Source organism: Eublepharis macularius, chromosome 15 (genome assembly GCF_028583425.1).
Source record: "Eublepharis macularius isolate TG4126 chromosome 15, MPM_Emac_v1.0, whole genome shotgun sequence".
NCBI classification, from domain to species: Eukaryota; Metazoa; Chordata; class Lepidosauria; order Squamata; family Eublepharidae; genus Eublepharis; species Eublepharis macularius.
In genome coordinates this window covers 30,211,409-30,231,471 of record NC_072804.1, presented here as the reverse complement: position 1 = coordinate 30,231,471, position 20,063 = coordinate 30,211,409, and the positions used below count along the sequence as shown (strand labels likewise).

Genomic DNA, 20,063 nt, shown 5'->3' with positions numbered 1-20,063 from the left:
AACATTTGTCTGGCTCTCTGTTGCAGAAAAGGAGAAGCGGGAAAGAGCCATGTTGGAAGGAGAAGGGACCAGCAGCCCAAACTCAGAAAACTCTGCCTCCCACAAAGACTGTAAGTGATCAAGGACGTGGGTTCTCTTAAACGGGAGCTTTGTAGGTCCATTTGTGAAGCTGCCACATTGAATTGGACCACTGGCCAGCCTAGCCCATGTTCTGCCTGCTGAAACTGGCAATGGCTACCTGAGGTATCATTTGGACATCATACCCAGCCCTTCTTCCAGTGACCCTTTTAATCAGCAGTTCCAGGAACTGAACCAGAGACCTTCTGCATGCAAAATATATACTAATAAGAATACTTAGATTTTCTGTTGCACTCCTGGAGTGTTCAAAATCTCAGTGATTTCCCTCTTCTCTGCAACTATATGGACCAGCAGGGGGTCTATCATGGGCTGAACCCCATGGCACAAAATTGGTTGGAGGAGTAAGGTTAATTGTGTTGTTCAAGAATGGGACTGGCTGTAGGGACCGCCTCTCCCCATATATACCTTGGAGAGCTCTTAGATCTGCAAGTAAACACCTACTGGTGGTCCCTGGCCCCAGGGAGGCTTGGCTGGCCTCGACTAGGGCCAGGGCATTTTCTGTCCTGGCCCCAACCTGGTGGAACTCTCTGTCAGCAGACACTTGGGCCCGCCAAGATCTTGTATCTTTTCGGCGGGCCTGTAAGACAGATGTTCTGCCAGGCATATGGTTGAGGCCAGCACTGGATCCATCTAATTAGCCTCCCTGCTGGTCTCCTGCTGGTGGGGGGGGAGCATATGGTCCATCTGCCTCCCCATGCTTGAGGAGTTAGAGGTTCACCAACCCACACCTCCACCCTTTTCTTCCCTTGTGTATGGTGGGCAGGGAAAGGGGGAAGGGTGCACCACCTGGAATGTTGAAATCCATGTTGGTACTGAGTTGTATTTTACTGGTTTTATTTGTTGTAATTTATCTATGATTGTAACCCACCCTGAGCCTGCTTGTGGGGAGGGTGGGCTAGAAATCCAGTCAATCAATCAATCAATCAATCAATCAATCAATTAATCAATCAATCAATCTGTAGAATTCGAGCATCTTGTGCTTTTTAACTTTTCCCACCATTTTTTAAAATAGTATTTTAAGGTCTCAGAGTTGCATGGAGAGAATAGTTACAGTTCAATGAGTCCCCTCTGCAGCCCTGCCTAGAGATCCCTACACAGAGGAGGCCGGGCCTTCCAGCAGCCTTAGAATCCATGGCCACCACTGCTCTAATGTGGTGACATTGAACGCCATGCCTCTCTGGGGAGGAAATGGACGAGAAGGCTCTAGCAGCCCGACCCCCAGAGAAAGTGTGGCTTTCTTTAAAAGCACAGAGCATAATCGACCTTGGGGCAAGGCTAGTCTCCAGGTATTATTACAAGCACGTGTCTGGAAGACTGCAGCATCGGCATTTCTTAAAATATTCTGTGATTTTCTAACACCCTCCACTTGGGCCCAGGTCCCTGGAGGCCGCTGTTATCCCTCATCCCCACAGAAGCCTCTTAGAAACAAAATGGGAGGTGCGCTCTCCATTACTGAATAACTGAAGCCCCTTCTTTCTGGGGTGGGTGGGGGGAGAGATGCTTCCTGCTGAAATTCAGCCCTGTGTCAGATATACAGAGGTCATTGATCCTGATTGCAATCCATCAAGGTTTTAACTGTCCTTTTGACCTCGGTGGCTCCCTCAGAAAACCTATTTGCCGATGACTCCTCAGGGGAGGACAGAAGGGGGTAATGCTGCAATTTTCCCCAGAGCAGCTTTCTGAAAAAGATCTACCAGAGGCCCATTAAAATTCTTTAACGATCGGGAGTGTGCAAGCTTGTGGAAAAGGGGTCAAGCCCTCTGAGCATTGTTTAAGTGATATCTTCCTAGTAATGATCTGTAAAAATTGCACATGCAGTAGCCTTTTAATGAAGGGGGGGTGGAGTAAGAGGAGCTCCCCATCCTGGCCATCACAGTCTTGAGAAACGGCACAGAGGACATCGTCTATTTATGAGTCTTCTGTCCAAACTGGATGTATTATATTAAGTCATGCAGAGATACAATGACAAAGAAATCCTCTTTAACCCACAGGATGTGGTGGTTACAATGTTGGATTAGGATCTGGGAGAACCAGGTTAGACTTCCCACTCTGCTATGGAAGATTACTGGGTGACCTTGGGCTCAGCCTAACCTACCTCAAAGGGCTGTTGTGAGGATAAAATGCAGGAGAGGAGAATGATGTAAGCCACTTTGGGCCCCCTTGGAGAAAAATGGGGTATAAATGAAGTAAATAAAATAAAATAAAATCATTGTTTGATTCCAAGGTGCCTCTTAAGGTAACAGACATGTGGGACAGCAAAATAGCACAGCTGCCCCAAATAATAGCCCTTGGTCAGAATCCTTCCTGTTGTACTGCAGCTTTTAAATTAATCCCCTTTCTCCTCCTTGAGGCTGCTGACTGATTGCTAAAGAAGGTTTGTGTTTATCTATGTTTTTGATAGTTGCCTTTCTCACTGACACTCAGAGTAGACCACAGAATGTACATCAGTGCTATTGTGAAATTCCAGGTGCGTGGGAGCCTTGTGACCTCATCAGGCAGGCCATTCAGAGAATGGACATGTACAGACAGTTGTTGATTTTGCTCATTTGATGGGGGGGGGGTCACCTGCAGAAGGCCCTGCTTGGATAAATGAAGGAGCTGTTCTGGCAGAGCATAGGGGAAGAGGCAGTCCCACAAATATGAATGTCCAAAGCCATGATCTGTCTTTATAATTAACAAGTTAAATAAATATGCATGTTATAAAAGCCTGAATATAGTTGCTGCGGAGGGCAGCGATCTCTGGATGTTGTTTTGCCAATGTAGATTGACATTTATAGCTTAAGAATTGACACGTCCTATTCATTGTTAGAGAATGGTAGGTAAAGGTCGTCCCCTGTGCAAGCACTGAGTCATTACTGACCCATGGGGGGACGTCGCATCACAACGTTTTCTTGGCAGACTTTTTGCGGGGTGGTTTGCCATTGCCTTCCCCATTCACCTACACTTTACCCCCAGCAAACTGGCAACTCATTTTACCGACCTCGGAAAGATGGAAGGCTGAGTCAACCTTGAGCCGGCTACCTGAACCCAGCTTCGTCCAGAATCGAACTCAGGTCGTGAGCAGAGCTTGGGCTGCAGTACTGCCGCTTACCACTCTGCGCCACCGGGCTCACAGCGGGCTCTTCCTCCCCAGAGGAGGGTATTCACTCTTTAATATTTTCCATTCCAGAAACCCTCCAAAATGAAAATACCTCCCAAGAGTAAACAAATGTGCCTCTCTCGCTGAGGCCCATCAATAAAAAAGAAAATGGTGGAGGTAACAAAATAATCAGCTTTAGTTGATAATTGATTTAAACGCGACATCCATACATTTTTCTAATCCATTTTGGGCTAGTGTGTTTTAAATCCAGATTGTATCAGCCTCGGCCTCTTTCAAAGGAGACTCTTAAATTGTTCTTTTAGGGATAAGGTGCTGAGAGATCCATGACTGTATGTTGCCAGTGTTTTAAAAACTATGGCTGATTCCTCACACGTTGGATAATGCACTTCCAATCCTCTTTATAGATCATTTGGAATGTATTTTTTCGTGTGCAGAACAAAAAATCCTCCTCAAACGATTGATAAAGCGCATTGAAAGTGCATTATCCAACGTGTGCAGAATCAGCCTAAATCTGGGGTATATGTGGTATTCATTTTGGGGCTGGGACTGCAAAGGAAGAGCAGGTTTAATCCTTCCATCTTCTCGCCATTTCAGCATACACACATTTCCCTGTTAGCTTTGGCAGGAAAGCAATGGATGTTGTCCTTCTTCCTTCTAGAGCAAGTAGCATCCGGGAAAGGTAGTTTTGATAGGAAAGTAGTGCAGGGGAGGAAGGATTGAACCCTCTCTCTGCTCCCTGTGCAGCTCCAATCTCTTTTTCTAGCACATTTTTTTTATCCTACTCTTTGCCCCAAGGAGCTCAGGATGGCATTAATTGTCACATCCTCCTTTCCTCTGTTTTATCCTCATGAGGTAGGTGAGTCTGAGTGTATGTGACTGGCCCAAGGTCATCTTGGGAGCTTTGTGGCAGAGTGAAGATTCAAACCTGGGTCTCCCTAGACACAGCCTGATGCTCTAGCCCCTATGCAACGCTGGATCTGAATTGGGTCCACATGTGCCTGGAACTGCATTGTTGTACACCCTGTAATCCCCTTTCTGTATTGTTTATAGCATGCTTTGCCTTACAAAAGTTCGTAGCTTGCATTGTTCTCTTAATTCTGTAAGCCTGGTCCAATGGCATTGTTCATTGGTTGACTTACACTGTCTGCACACAATAACAACAACAAAATTCTTTTTATATACTGCCCTTCAGGATAACTTAACGCCCACTCAGAGTGGTTTACAAAGTGTGTTATTATTATCCTCACAACAATCACCCTGTGAAGTGGGTGGAGCCGAGAGAGGTCTGAAAGAGCTGTGACTGACCCAAAATCACCCAGCTGGCTTCAAGCAGAGGAGTGGGGAATCAAACCCGGTTCTCCAGATTAGAGTCCTGCCGCTCTTAACCACTACACCAAACTGGAAGTAAATAAATAAAATATAGGCACTGGAAGATCTCTACCTCATCTAGTTTTGTAATCTTCCTGTGTTTTTTGAGCGTGTTCAGATGTGGACTTTGTTCGTTCTTAGCCATCCCACATCTATCCTTCTTTAAAAAAACATGGAAGAGGTAACATCTCTAAGCAGAGCACCGTTTTTACAGATTCTCTGCTACTCTCCATCACCATCACCGTTGCCATCTTGTGTACAAAGCAGCTGAGTTTTCCAAGGATTGCTGTGAGCCAGCTGATAGAATGGTAGTCATGGGGAGGCTTAGGATCAAACCACACAAGACAAAATACACTTGAATTACACTCGAATTACACTCAAATACACTCGAATTACAAAACACACTCGAATTACCCGTGTAATTTGAGTGAATTTTGTCTCATGTGGTGAAACCCTTAGGTTCAAATGTAATCATAGCTTTGTGGCATGGCTTTCGTTGCCCATCTGTGGTTTAGGAACCCGGCTTTGTCATTGTGGGTTCATGTAGAGGATTAAAAGAGAAGCTCTTGCCCAAACTTTGAGAGTCGCTCTGCAGAGCTCACTACAAATATTTTGGTGCCTAAGGTATGAAAGCCAAATGCCCCAGCCCCCAAACAGACACACGCTAACTAAAATACTGCACAAAATATATCACAAGAATATTTTCTTTACACCTTATTGAAATGCTCGGGAGATTTCCCATCCGTTTCACCGAGCCTTGGGCTGGAGTGCCTTCTCGTGGCTGCTGCCCGTGGTGGGTCAGATCCATCACCCAAAGTGCACCTAAAAGCCCCCCTTTTCCCAGCAGAGTTTCTTCTGTACCTCCAGCCTCTTGTCTCTGAAATCTCCCAGCTTCCTTCTGTCACTGAGGATTTCTACAATTCAAATGTATGCTTATTTGGAAAAAAAAGATAAAATTAGGCCATCTTGAGACTGGAATTTGAAAATGTGTTGCCCTAAAATGACTCATTGGGATTTTTATTCATCGTGCTCCCCCCAAATGAATTCTGTTTCACTTATAACATCTTCAGCTGAAACTATGTGCACCAAAATGGGGGGGGGGATGCTTCTCTACCCCCCACCCCAGCCTTAAAGTAGCCGATGGGGGTATTTTTGATTGGAGAAGGGGACTGAAGGAGGGGAGTTACTTGCCCCCTTCCCAGGCAATGTGCCACACTCTGTTTTGAGCCCCCCTGAGATGAATTATATGTTAGAGGTTGCAGTTACAAAACTCCAGTGCCACGTGCATTTATGTAAGGCATTTGTGCCTCATTGCCCTTACGCAGTTTCTATGAGCAAACAATAAATAGACGCAAAGAACCAGGGTGTTCTAGAATGCGAGCTTTGCTGACCAGCCTTACCTCCATCTTGTTTGGATGGGGGCTCACCAGACTGAAAAACTGCACTCACCAGGGGCGACCTGACAGGCACCCCTGGGCTGCTTGCTTCCTTCTCTCCTCAGGACTTCTGCTACAACCGTGCAGCGTAGTCTTGTATCTCCTTAATATTTTATCTCCTTAATATTACCCCATGCTGGCTCCTCTTGCAACCTTTAAAGCTTGGTTTAACTTGATTCCCATCTTTGGAAGTATATATATTGGGCGTGGCTTGGGGGTGTGCGACTCTTGTATCTTACTCCGTGGCTCAAGTCCTTAGAAAAACTGGCCCGTTGGATTCCAGAGTAAGCCAAAGATAATGTTTGTTCTTGTTGATCTTTTTTCTGTTTATTTAAATAGTATTTCTTTTATTGTATTTGACTGAGTATTTACTTGTTGTAAGCCACTTTGCATCCTGTCTGGGAGAAAAGGAGCCACAATAAATATCCTAACTAAGTAACTTTCACCTATCTACAGCAGTCACCACTGGGAATCTCTTGGACCTGGAGAATGTTGCCAAAACTCCTTTGACCGTGAATGCAAATTCTGTGCCTTCAGATGGCAGCACCTTCCAGGCACCTTCGTCAGAAAACAACAACATAGTGTGGGTAAGTTTGTGTTGGATTCATCCTTTCGCAAAATGCTGCACGTAACCAGTTTCTGGTGCACTGTCAAGCCCAATTTCATTTATTTATTTTATTTTTAACCCGCCCTCCCCACAAGTGGGCTCAGGGCGAGGTAAAACACTGCTTAAAATACAGCTTAAAATCAGTTATAAAATACAGATAAAAACAGATAAAATACTGTGCCCCTTTCGGGGCAACCAGAGGGAGTGGACTCTCTATACCCCTTGTAGAGGGAGACCGGTGGAGAGCTTGGCAATGATGGGCTAAAATCCATATGATGGATTCTCACTTGCTGTTGAAGTGGGACATAAATTGTTCTCTGTGGGGGGAGGGGTTAAACCCTTTGGTCCTTTATTATACTAACTCTACAATTGTTATTGGTTTGTAGTGTGCCGTATCCTGAATCCTGGACAGGGAACCACTTTGAGTTCCATTGAGTCAGAGAAAAGCAAGATACAGATACTTTAAATACGTTTAAAATAAATGTTTTAAAGGCTGCTTTCTATTTAAAATTCAGGTTAAAACTGTGACTCAGGATATTCTGACTTGTTAACCTCTCTGTTGCTTCAGTCCGAACAACCAGATGAACGGTCTTTAAAGGGCCTGCAGGTCTTAAAAGACGTGTAAAAAAAGCATAGTGTCTCCTGTGCATGTATTTTGATGCATTTACTCATATCCTGCTTTTCTCCTCAATCAGCTTAGAACATTGTTCTCCCTTCCTCCATTTTGCCACAACGGCCCCTCTGTGAGGGAAGTTAGCCTGAGAGGATGTGAGTGGCCTAAGGTCACCCAGTGAGTTTTCATGGTAGAGTCGGGAATTCAAACCCAAGTGTCCCAGAATCCTAGTCCAGCTCTGTCCCCTATGCCATGCCCGCTAGCTGGAAAATTTTCCACAGGTGTGATCAGCCACGAAGAGCACTTGACTTTGGACATGTTTCATAAAGGGTGCTCTTGGCTAACTTTAGTGGCTTGGTTGGTGCTTTCTTCCCCATTCCCTGTTCTTTGGAAATGCTGTAAGAAACTTCCCAATTTCTCAATTTTTAAATCCAGTTGGGAAGCAAGTGCTTTTCCAGGTTGGCCGCTTTCACATTCCCTATCTGAAAAGAGAACCCAAATTACTTGCTGAGAATTCCCCTGTCCATTGCAAGGGATTCTGGGGGATTTTCTAGAACGTAGGCTCAGTTCAGTGCCTGGCCAAACCTGATGACTTTTCCTGCTGCCTTGCCTGATCGTGCCACGCCCAGCCCATTGCAGAGGAGTGTTGGCTGTCAATTGTTTCCCTGGGGAAACTTTATGCCCCAATAAAGTTCTGAGCCAACTCCACGGTCCCCAGGAGCCCATTTTGCAAACCCCTGTTGTTTGATGCTCAGGCCCCCTTTTTGATTTTAATGCAAACCAACCGTTCAGTGCTTGTGTTCCAGCTGAGTAGCTCTCATTCCCTTTTGATTTTTTCTCTCTCCTCCCCCCTTCTTTCGTTCTAAAGTCAATGGACGACGGACTGGATGAAGCCTTTTCAAGGTAATTATGATCATTTGTTTCATGTGTTTCTTCCCACTAGAGGCCTGCCCAGGAAACCTGAGTTGATTAGCCACGGCTTTTGTTGTGTGTGTGTGTGTTTTAAGGAAAAATTACTTCTAATCTAAATCAGCTGCTGCAACCTGACCCCGTCAGTGCTGTTCTGTTTGGCTAATTGAACGATGGGATTTGCAGCCGCCCTGGAGAAGTCAAATATTTTGATAACTTCTTAAGGCGGAATCTAATTTGTGTGTACGGCGGGGAGTTAAACTCCCTAAATGATGCAGGCTTGTTGAAATCGTCACCTTCAGCGCAAACGCAGGTGGCAATAGAGTTGGTAGAAGCAAGTGCAAAGATACAGGTGGAACAATGCTATTCTGTGGTAAGCTTGGATCGCCTGATGTGTAGCATCTTGAAGACCACCCAAATTTCCCCAAGCTATAAGCTTTTGTGAGTCAAAGCTCACTTCATCAAATAGTATCTTGGTATCTGACAAACTGAGCTATGACTCATGAAAGCTTATACCCTGGAGAAATTTTATTGGTCTTTAAGGTGCTACCGGATCCAAATTTGGTTCTTTTACTACAGACTAACGCGCTACTCCCCTGAAACTATCCTCTTGCATTTTGTCCCTCCACCTGCAGGAGGAGGCATTTTGCAGAAAATGGAAGCCGTAACCATGCACATTTTCTGGGAAAGAAATGAAGGTGCTGAATTCCTTCTTTCTTAAAGGGATCAGATGGAGGGTCTGCAGGGAGATTACCAACTTGTCCAACATTAGCCGGCTGCCACCCACCACTTCCAGCTTTCTGAGTCCTCATAACTCTGTGGTGCACACTCAAGCTTGGCAAGGAAGGCATCGCTGTGTCTACCTTCCTACCAAATCTAGAACGTGATGTGGAAGACAGGGAAGGAACAGGAAATGTGCTTGGAGAACCCCCAAGTAAAGATATAACAAGTAGGGGAAAGCCAGTAGTAGATCAGAATCCATTTCTCCATGGATGTCTTTCCCTACTGAGGTACTCGCTTCCTGCAAGCATGCGAGGGTTGCATGTTGAGGCTGTTTCAGTTGTGGGCCTCTCGTGAGTTGTGTGTGCCAGCTTGATTGAACTGTGAGCAGCAGTATGTAGTAGTGGTTAGGGCATCCGACTAGGCCTGGAAAGACCTGAGTTCCAGCCGTGAAGCTCACTGGATGGATCCTGGGCTGTTCGCGCATTCTCAGCCTAGTTTACTTCATAGCACGGGAGCAGGTGTTAAGATAAAATGAAAGTGGGAAGAACTATGTATGCTGTCCTGATCTCCTTGGAAGAAAGGAGGGATTAATATTTTAAGGCCAAGGGGGATGACGTTGGCCTTTGTACCCTATTTTTTGACCCTCCTGGGCAACTGGTTGGCTGCTGTGTGATTAGATGGACCAAAGGTCTGATCCAACAGGGCTCTTCTGTTCTCATGTAATAGAAGGCAGTAGGGTTGCCATGGACCGTATTTGGGACCCCCAAGAGCTTTGTGTTGGACACCCCCAGCCCGTCAGGCCACCTGGCCTTGACCTGAAAAGAGACGCCATCCAGGAGCGAAACAGCAAGCAGACGGACATGAAGTGGGGCGAGCTCAAGACCCAAAACAATGCTGTCATCTCCAGGGCCTCGCGGGCCTGTCATTCAAGCGTGTTGAGATGATTTTCAAATCTGGAACCTCTTCTCGCTGCCTTTTATTACTCCGAGTTTAGCCGCTGAGAATCTATTAGATTCTCACACAGTCTGCCACTGATGCCCTGTTTCATTTGTGCTCCTTGCCATACAGATAACTTGAAAACAGCCCTGTCAGCTTTTTAAAATACAATAATTGTGCCAATATATGTGTGTGTGTCCCCCACCGTCCCAGATGATGATAATGATTACATTGCCGATTAAATTTTCCAGTGGGTATGGCAGGCCGTCATGGTGTCTGTTTGAAAGATGACGGCTCTTAACAATTGTGCATTTGTGCGTGCCCTGCAGGGTGTTTTCACAAGTGACACTAAAAATACCTTTAATATTGCAAGGTTGTCATTTCTGGATGCTTCGTGATGGACAGGTGCCCTCCTCTCTGGGGGTGAGGAAGACGGCTAAGCGTACCTTGATACTTCAGTGTGAGATGTGAGATGTGCAGAATTTTGTCCTTCTTGCAACACCTGTAGCATTTAGCCTGAGCGGGACTCATGAGATATCTCAGGGATATCTGCATGCTAATTTGACACTCTAACCAACGTGCAGGTGGTTTCTGTAGGAACCAGCAGTCCTTTCAATCTCTTGGGCCCATTTTTTTGTTAGAGCTTTCCAGATAACAACCCAGCATTTGAAAATTAGATCTGGAAACCCACTAAAAGCCAATAAAGTAGTTACAATATTAGTAGTTACAATATTAGCTGGTGTGCTAAGCAGCCTGCTGCAGTCCATGCATGGCCATTTTTGGAACCCATTGTTGTTCTTATATACTCCTCAAGGGATCTCCCATAAAAAGCACATGGCAGTAATCTATTGTTGAAGGCGTTAAAATATGAATTACCACAGTAAGGTCAGGGGGCCAAATCCTAAAGGGAAAATGTTCAAGTCTGGGCATACAGGAGTTTATAAGCCACAATGTGTTATTAAAAATGAACACTTTTAAAATTGTGTTTAACAATGTTGCAAGCATGCATCATTAAAGGTCAAAACCTCTTAAAAGTATTCAGTATAACTCTGTTGAAACCGAAGTAGTGAAACACACGATGTTGTCAGTGTACGGAGCTCATCATCAACCTATTTTTGTGTTTTTGTTTTCTTTTTTTAAAAAAAGAAGGTTGATTGCTGGACGTCTGTCTGGTCTTCCTCATCGGCATAAAATTAAAAACATACGTGAACTGAATCCCAGTAGAACAAAACCGTGCATCTTACCAGCCCACAGGGCAGGCAGGAATTCACTAGATACTAAACTTTCAGAATTATCTTTTCCAATATTATAAAATACAACTGTTATGTTTTAAAGGAGAGTTTTGATGGGAGGTTGTGTGTGGCTTCAGAACCAGCTGTGGAGTTTTCTTTCTTTTTTTAATGAATACTTTTTATTTTATTGATAAGTTTAAAATCCCAATAAAAATAGAAGAAAGAAAAGAAAGGAAAAAGAAATAAGGAAGAGAGAAAAAAGAGAACAAAAATGGAAGAAAAAGAACAAAGAAAAACAATACCTATAAGAAATCATGTTCCATGTTTCTCTACAACACCTGTCATATCTTTACAAAAATTATACTTGTAGTTTTGATACCTCCAAAATTTACCTTTTTAATAATGCCCCCACTTCTATTTAGTTTCCCCAAATTTATCTTTTTAGAAATCAAATCCACAAATCATCAGTTAATTTTTCTCATCTCACAGAAAATGTCAATAAAGAGTTTCCAATTTACTATAAAAGTAGACCATGTTTTATCTCTGATCAGAGCTGTAAGTTTAGCCATCTCCACCAACTCCATCATTTTCACAATCCAGTCATCCATTGAAGGCAGTACTGTACTTTGCCATTTTTGTGCATATAAAAGCCTAGCCACCATTGTCACATATATAAAAATAGAGTACCATGTTTATTTTCCAACTGTTTGTCCATTAGTCCTAACAAAAAGGTTTCTGGATTAAGCTGTATATTGATCTTCAAGATTTTCTATATTATCATATGAATTTGTGACTGGAGTTTTCTAAGCCTTAAGTTTTCTAAGGCTTAAGGTTTCCATGAGTCATCCATTGTAATTTCCTCCCCACAAACAGTGACCACTGGGTTTATGCGCTTCAGGTTTCTGATTCAGGTTTTTAACTTGAATCGGGCCCAATTTGGAAAGATCCGGAATTCCCAAATCGGCCCCAGCATTGCTGAGCTGATTTGAGAATCCTGAAACAAAGCTTCCCGAAGCGATTCGTATCACTTCAGGAAGCTTTGGGCAAAGTGGCAACAGCTGCAGCACTTTTCTAGCTGTTTGCATTTGCAAACAGCAAGAAAAATTTCAAACTTCCCACCTCACCACATTTTTCAGCTGATGGGAGGGGGAGGAAGGACCCCCCCCTCCCCCTCCCATCGGCTGAAAAAAGTGGCAGGTGTTTGAAAGCAGCAGTCAGAGGTCTGACTGTGAAAAGCTTACACCCTGAGTAGCTTGTTGGTCTCTAAGGTACCAGTGGACTTGAATCCTGCTGTTCATTTGGATCAGATGTTCAAGAGCCTCATGCATCAGGGGAAGTGTGCTTTCACTAGGAGGAAACACTGTCATTAGCCAAACGTATCTGAAGAAGTGAGCTGTGGCTCATGAAAGCTCATACCCTACCACTAATTCTGTTAGTCTTATAGGTGCTACTAAATTCTTGCTCTCTTTCAGCAGCAAAACTGATTGACAGGATCCAGCCCATGTTCTGGTTCAAATAAGGCCTTGAATCTAGGCCTTGAATATAGCAACCTGTTTTTAGGGAGCAGGTGGTGCCGGATGGGGCTTTTGCCCAGTAGGGCTTCTGATTGGCCACTGGTAATCTGATTGGCTCTGCAGATTTTTAAAAAGTTGCTTTGGAAGCAGTTGCCACTGCAGCACAAGGATCTTCACTGCGTGACGGAAGGTATATACGAGAAAATCTTTTTAAAGAGTATGTTCATTTAAAAAGACATCCCGTTAAACAAAACTTCTGCCTGAAAAGTTGAAGAGTTAATACTAGAGTTACACATGACTTCACTCCCTGATACTTTGTGGTTGCGCCCCACCACCTTGTGTCAGAATTCCAGTGGTGCCCACAGGCTCAACAACGTTAGGGACACCTGTCCTAAACTGTGCACATAAGGCTTAAATTCCCTCCAGTTTGCAGTCAGCACTTCTTAGTTCTTACATATCCATAGATTACTGTTAGAAGGGCTGCAACAAAGGAATCGTGAAGTGCCTACAACAGAAAGTTCCATGAAAAACATCATTTGTCCTGTAGTTTGGGGTGATCCCTGTAGATGCTGAGTGATTAAGAAGGATGCTACTATCACCAGTCCCTGTTCCTCTTTGCTGCTGTCCCAAAAAGTTTAATCCCGGATCTTATCTTTGGGAACAGTGTGTGCCACGACGATCAACCAGAATTTCATGCAGACAGTGTTGGTGAGCAGTGGTGGCTGCCTGTATGCATGAGCCATCCCATGTCTAGGAAAATTAAGACATTCCTAAGTGGCACAAGCCAATCCTCTTTTGGTAAGGGCCACGATATTAGGCCTTGACTAGTGATGTGCCTGACTCACTTTAGTGTGAAGGCTTTTGCGGGATTTTGTGTCTTGTTAGTTTTTACAACAGCCAGCATTTTGATCACCAGCTGGTAAAGGAAGGACTGATTACAGACTGAACAGGGTGTGTTGCCTGCCTGGAGAGCCCTGATAAGAAAGAAGGCCTCAAATACTGGCAAGTGGCAAAGATGAACCCTCCCCACCTCCCCTGCGGTTTGGAGCCTTTGTTGAGATGTAGAAAAAAAGCTTTCAAATCCCAAGCAGTAGATAGCGTGGATGGGCTTTTGCTGTAGCCACACACACGCAGCACAGCCTGGGCCAGTCGGGTTTCCCAGGCACATGTACAGGGGTGTTTAAAGAAGCATGTAGATGATTTATTTTTCTCACTTGGTTTGCTGCAAAGGAACAACCCCCAAACTATGTCACTTCACCCTGCGATTTTAAGAGAAGATTTCACTCCGGGCGCTCTCATTTATATCCCAGGAGGCCTTCTGTCCCCAAAGCCCTCAAGGCCCAACCTTTTCTAGCTTCAGTGTTACAAATGCATTGTGTGCCTTTGGAGCTTTCTCTGGAAGAAAATATACCATTTTGCACAGGTAATTTATTTTTTCCCACTCTCTGGAATTTTGGGCATTACAAACACAACCTTCCTGCCTTTTCCCAAGTGATAACAGTCAGCAGATAGAGGCTTCTAAAAGTTACCTAGAATTGGCCCACTTGTTCAGCCGCACACTGGAGAGTTGGTATGTCTTTTCTAATGTTAAAAAGCTGTTGTGGGGTCGAGGGATTTGGACGTCTGTGGTGGGAGAAGAGTTTTCCTTTTCCTTATGCTGTTTTCTGGATACCCCAAGCCGGTGTTAGTCCTCGTGAGCCAGGTTGCCTGTATTTTTCTCACCTACTGGGGCTTATCAATCAAGTGACCCACTTGTCAAAATGGAATCCCTTCCATTTGCCTGAGCAGTGGAGCACATCTTATAAATGGCAAAAATTGGATCCATTGCATTGCCCTCTTTTTGCACCGGTGCAGTAAGGAACATCTATTCGTGATCGCAGCGGCTGATTACAGGATTAACTAAGTTCACAAGCAGAAAGACATCATACAGAAACATCTAAGTAGAAAGTCTCCGTAATCTCAAGCTGTTTTTTTTCTTTAACTATGTGTCTTTTAACAGTTGGAGTCAGTGGCAAGAAGGGTAGAGGGATGGCAGCTATAAGAAAGCAGTCTGATCATACAGATACCGTTGAATTTGTTTGGCTGCATCTAAACAGCTTGGCAAACAAACCACTCTGATTGGAAGAAATGAACAAGGCGTGAACCAGGCTGTTGGGTAGCTGAGCATAACTGTTCAGCAGTTGCACTTTCCCTTAATCTAATAGTTAAGACCATAAGCTATGACCATAAGCAGCCCTTAGTTTGGATCTCAGCTCAGACATAAGCATATGTGAATTACTTTGAGCATTTGAGAAAGCACTATAGATGTATCCTTATTTTCAATTACTGTGCTCCTAAATGGGTTTAGAATGAATTTAAGACTGAGATTTCCCTCTCAGCAGTGAATATAAAGAGAGTTCTTCTGGTTCTGATTGGAGATCCATTTAGTTCCACATCCTATTTCCAGCAGTGGCTGGCCAGATGTTTCCGGGAACCTGATTACATGAAGGCAAAAGCCCTCTTTGGCAATTTGGCAATTGCATGGCTGAGCAACAATATCAGGCTTGCAATTATCCTTTATGATACAAAACCAAAGGAAGTTTTAGAAGATTTTTTTTAAAAACCAAAGAACCAAATGGTCAAGGCCTTCAAGGTCTTAGTTTCCAGACTCTCCATGTTTGGTCTCTCTTCTTTCCTCCTTTTTGGGCAGTCAAATCCTGCCATTCTGTTTTTACTTGAGTCAGATCTCCACTTGGAGAAAATTAGCACGGTTCTGCTAATGGCTGTGGTAGCAGGCTAACACCAGTCTCTTTCTCTGTTTCTCCTTTCTTTTCAGATCAGGTCACTCCCAGTTCTTATTGTGTTTTGTTTTCACTTTCAGACTGGCCGAGTCTCGAACTAACCCCCAAGTCCTTGACATTGGCTTGACCGTTCAGGACATGCAGACCACCGAAATTCTCTCGCCAACTGACTGGGACAAAGTGGATTCCACGACAGCAGCCGACAAAGACGACAACCTCTTTGGCTTCTGACACCCTCTGTATTTTTCCTGGCAGCCGTTTGGGTTCCAATAATCACTACGCATAACCGGACTTTGTATGCACTGCATTCTGGGTGATTTAACTGTACTGTTGGGAAGAGCGGTACATTTGGTTCTAGTGGATTCTGTTGTGACACCCAGCAGCTCTTCAGACCAAAGCTTCCAATACTTCATGCATCTTTTTTTATATATATATATATAATTGTTTTGGGGTCTTTTATCTACACCATGAGATGCTCCTTGAATATATTTATTCAAGAACCCCTTTTGGTTTACATATATTATGGAATTTTTTAGCTTCATCTAACATAACATTACAGTATTAGATTGCTTTTCCCACTGGAATATCCTCAGCAGACAGCACCTGTATCTTGTGAAGGAAATTGGCGGTGGGAGACCAAAGTCCTCTGAAATATACTGGCCTTTTTTTCTAGAATGGAGCAGCATCTTGTCCTGGGGAGGTACAGAGAGGTTGGGCAGAGGACTGCCTGACTGGTTTGGAGGGAAGAGGGAGATTTGCGGGGGGGGGGGGGTACCATGAGATTGTGTTGCTTCATTATGAAGGGCAGGAAAAGGTAGTGTGTGTGTGACTCTCTAGCCCTTCTCTCTATGACCCACTGGCTCCTCCCACAGGCTTGTTGGTGTCAGCTGTAGAATCAGGTGGGGCTTATCCAGAGAACTGGAAATATAGAGAACAGTAGGAACCATTTCCAGGACTTCTGACCTCTCTCTACCCAGCTACTAACACAGAACTGGGGCAAGCCAAAGCACATATGTTTCCCCACACCTCAGCCATGGCCTGGAGTCCTAGAAGTGATAAATAGTTGAAGAGTGGCACGTGAGTTGTTGGATGCATCTTTCCCCCTTACCCCAAAGATGTTCTGGGAGGCATGTGTGTGTCTTGGGGCAGTCTGCATGCAAAGGGGCCAGCTGTTCTCTATTTGCTCTCCCGTTAGAGGTCTAGCATGGCTTCCTTGTATCTCAGATGTATTTGTAAGTGTGAGGGGTGTTTTGGAACACTCTGACAGCAGTGCTGTTGGTGCAGCCCATGTAGCAAGCAAGGGGGAGTTCCTATGTTGAGGAGCAGTATGTGCTTCTTTCCCCTCTGAGACATTGCCAGGTGACGTGGTACAGCATCCTGCCACTATATAGCAGGTTGCCCATCATGTGTGACTCATCGTGCCCGTTGTGCCCATTGTGTGTGACTCATGTAGACCCTCAAGTTTCTTTGGCTTTGATTTAAGCCTACACAGGAATGGGGCCGCTACGGCCCACAACACTTGAAGACTGCTGCGAGTTGAGCAAGTTGGGAAGTGTTTGGATTGAGGGAAGAGAGGGTTGGCAGCCCTTTCTCTCCTCTTTGGCTGGATTTACACTGTTCCTGGACAGTGCCACTTCAGACTGCTGTCATTGTTGCCTGTTTGAACACTTCTCCCACCCCAGTTCCTCAAAAGACTAGGAGAAGCCAAGCTAGGACTCTTCTCCTTCATATTGAATTTTTACATGGCAGAGTTATTTTTTAAATGTGGAAGCTTAATCAAGGCCTCCCTCTTTTCATAGAAAATTAAGCTCTATTTTGAATTTCCTTCCTGAAATGCTAGCTTGCTGCATGTGGGGATTTCTATTCTTGTGGTTGAGGAGTATTCAGATGTGTAACCCTCGGCACCATCTTGCGGTCTGAAGTGGTACAGTCTAGGAACAACTGTGGTATTTAATCTGCTATTTGCATAAACAAGCACACCACTGACCGGGAGGAGGTTGCTGTCTGTGAAGGTGGTTACCTTCTCAAAAGTGTGTGCAAAAGAGAGAAGATCATGCGTGCGAGGGAGGTTGTCTCTGTGTCTGCAGAGTCTTGAAGCTTGCATCTCTGCATGGATACTTAGCAAAGAACTTCATTCTTGCTGAACCATATTGTGATCTGATTCTGCATCTATTGGCCCCTTCAGGGACGAGCTGACTATGTCTGCATTTGGTAGGAGGTCCACAAAAAAATAGGAGATGGCCTTATTTACAGAAATATTTGGGGAGGAGGGACCAAAGTCTGTTTTTATGTAACTGGTTTTTCAAAGGTATCTTCCATCTCGTTGAATTCTTCCTGAGCATCTATCGGGTGGGGGTGGGTGGGCTGTAATAGCTGATACAATTAGGTTTGAATTGTGGGTGATCTTTGAGGTCTCTAATTAGATCTCCAGATGGGAAATTTTGCTGCAAAAAGCAGACCTGAGACAGAGTGTCTTTGTGTTGTGGCCATCATAAATGGGTGGAGGAGGTAACTCTTTACCCCAATCAAAAATGCACCCCTCCCCAGCTGTTTTATTGTAAGGGGAAAGACAGGTTTTATCACTGTTTTTTCTCATTCCAAGGCTTATAGCTGCCTGGAGCAGGGAAAGTTATTTGCAATCAGGCAACAGCATTAGGCAGCAAGGAGAGAGTTAACTACCTTCCCACTGCCATGGCCCTGGCCCATATTAGGCTTCATGCAGCTGCTTCGTAGGGTCAAGTTATGCATCTGGAGTTCCCATCCTTGCATCTAGTTCAAACTTAAGTAAGAAAGACTGCCGTTTGGTTTTTCAGTGGGGAGCAAGGGCTTGTTTCTTTCTCTTTTTCACCCCTTTCTTTCTCTGCCAACTTTAGAATGGAGTGGGGCTCTTGTATCCAAAGATTTGCACTTTAGAAACAAAAGGATGGTTTCAGATGTCAAAACAGGTCTGCACAGCTGTAGCCCGTTCTATTTCCCTCGCCATTTTTCGAAAGCCCTTCTTCTCGAAAAAGAAGCCCACAGTGGGATATTCTTCCCCAGACTTATCCTGGGCTCTTCTGCAGCCGCAGGATATTTGAAGACGCAGCCATCACATTGATGTTGAGCATCAATGGTGCTTTGAAAATGATATCTTGACATTTGCCACCAAGGAAGAATTCAGTTGCTGAGTCTTGGCTGGCGATTAAATAAGAGTGGCGTGGGTATTTATGTATATTTCTCCTTTTAACCATCTTCCACTTCTGTTCCAGTCGTGGCCCCCTCTGGCATTTAAACCTCTAAATATAAATGCCTGCCAAATTACATTAAACAAAACCCTTCGTTCCTGATTGCTTTCCATTTTAAAAAGATGTATTTAAGTGGCTGAGGTTTAAAGATTACCCTCCCTTCTCCTTCTACCCCCTGCATCTCTTACATGCTTAGAAAAGAGTATCTCTTTCTGATTTTTTATTTCATAGACTCTGGATTTACAAAACCAAACAACAAGTGAATCAGAATTATGCTCATTAAGAGATTAAGTTTACAATGATCCCGAATAGTTGCTCTACAGCACAGTTTGCCCAGTTTGTGGCCTTGTTGGAAATATACTAATCTGTTTTATAGTTTTGTAATTGGCTTAAAAATGCTAATTTCAGTTCCCCATATAATCTCTTTTTTTTAAAAAAAAGACTGCTAATACTGTAGCTGTGAAAAATAAAAGAGGACAGTGGATAAACTAGTCTGAAACCTGCTACTCCAAAACTTTGGCCCTTTTTGCCATCTCTTACAATTTCTACATACTGGGGTGGGGCTTTAAAGAAACCTTCTTCAACTCATCAATAATCAGAAGTGCCTGAGATGTCTGGCAGGGCACAGAATTTCTGTATTGGGGTTGATGGTACAAAACCAGTTGAAGTTATCTATTTAAGACAAATATGTTTGTTCAGACAATATCCTCACCTATGCAAAACTAGCCATAGTGAAGTGTCCTAAGCTAATATGTGGGGCAGGGGGAGCTGGGATCATTCTAAAAGTTGTTACAAGAATGGTCCAAGAAATTTCATCTCTGTGTCAATATTTACTATTTTCTTTTCTAGGAATTCTCAGAGTATATACTTAATATGCACAGTATATCTGCGTGTATATAGAGAAATGTATACTGTAAAAAGTATCGTGTTCTGAAAATAAAACTTCTACCTTTTTCCAAAACATTAGTGAAGACTCGTGAATATTTATTAATGTAGCATTAGCAGAGCTCCAGACACTGCAAGGACTTTCCACCAATAGATATTTACAGTGAAATCCTAAGCAGAGTTATTTCAGTCTAAGCCCATTGATTTCAGTGGGCTTAGACTGGAGTAACTCTGCTTAGGATTTTATTACAAGCGTGGAATCGACACAGTTAGTTCATCTCTTTAAAAAACCCCACATTGTATTAGCAACCCATTGCATTTCAGTATTTTCCTCGTCGATGTCCCATCCCCACCCTCCACCATCTGTTTTGTGGCAATTTTTAAACATAAAACACAGCTGCAGCTCCTAATGGTCCAGAATGGACGGTCCGTGCTTTGGGATTTCTCAGAGTGATTGCCCTTTTGAATTTTCCTCCCTCCCTTCTAGTTTAGACTTCCTTTTCCAGCAAGATGCTTTGAGCATTCCTCAACCAATGGTTAATTATCAGGTGGGAGGATAAGTAATGCTCTTCTTCCCTTTGCAGCCAAAACAATTTGG

At 44.0% G+C, this 20,063-nt stretch overlaps 1 protein-coding gene across 2 annotated transcripts in view; it reads left to right on the top strand.

Annotated features, from left to right (window-relative positions):
* LDLRAP1 (low density lipoprotein receptor adaptor protein 1) overlaps positions 1 to 19,546 on the top strand; it is an 86,433-nt gene extending 66,887 nt beyond the window's left edge. The window contains exons 6-9 of one of the 2 annotated variants that reach the window (XM_054999625.1): positions 27 to 110; positions 6,499 to 6,629; positions 8,131 to 8,165; positions 15,437 to 19,546. In XM_054999625.1, the coding sequence (XP_054855600.1) occupies positions 27 to 110; positions 6,499 to 6,629; positions 8,131 to 8,165; positions 15,437 to 15,587 (401 nt within the window). In that variant the 3' untranslated portion in view covers positions 15,588 to 19,546. The remainder of the gene's footprint in view (positions 1 to 26; positions 111 to 6,498; positions 6,630 to 8,130; positions 8,166 to 15,436) is intronic. The other variant, XM_054999626.1, reaches the window with a different exon arrangement.
* The last annotated feature ends 517 nt before the right edge of the window (positions 19,547 to 20,063 follow it).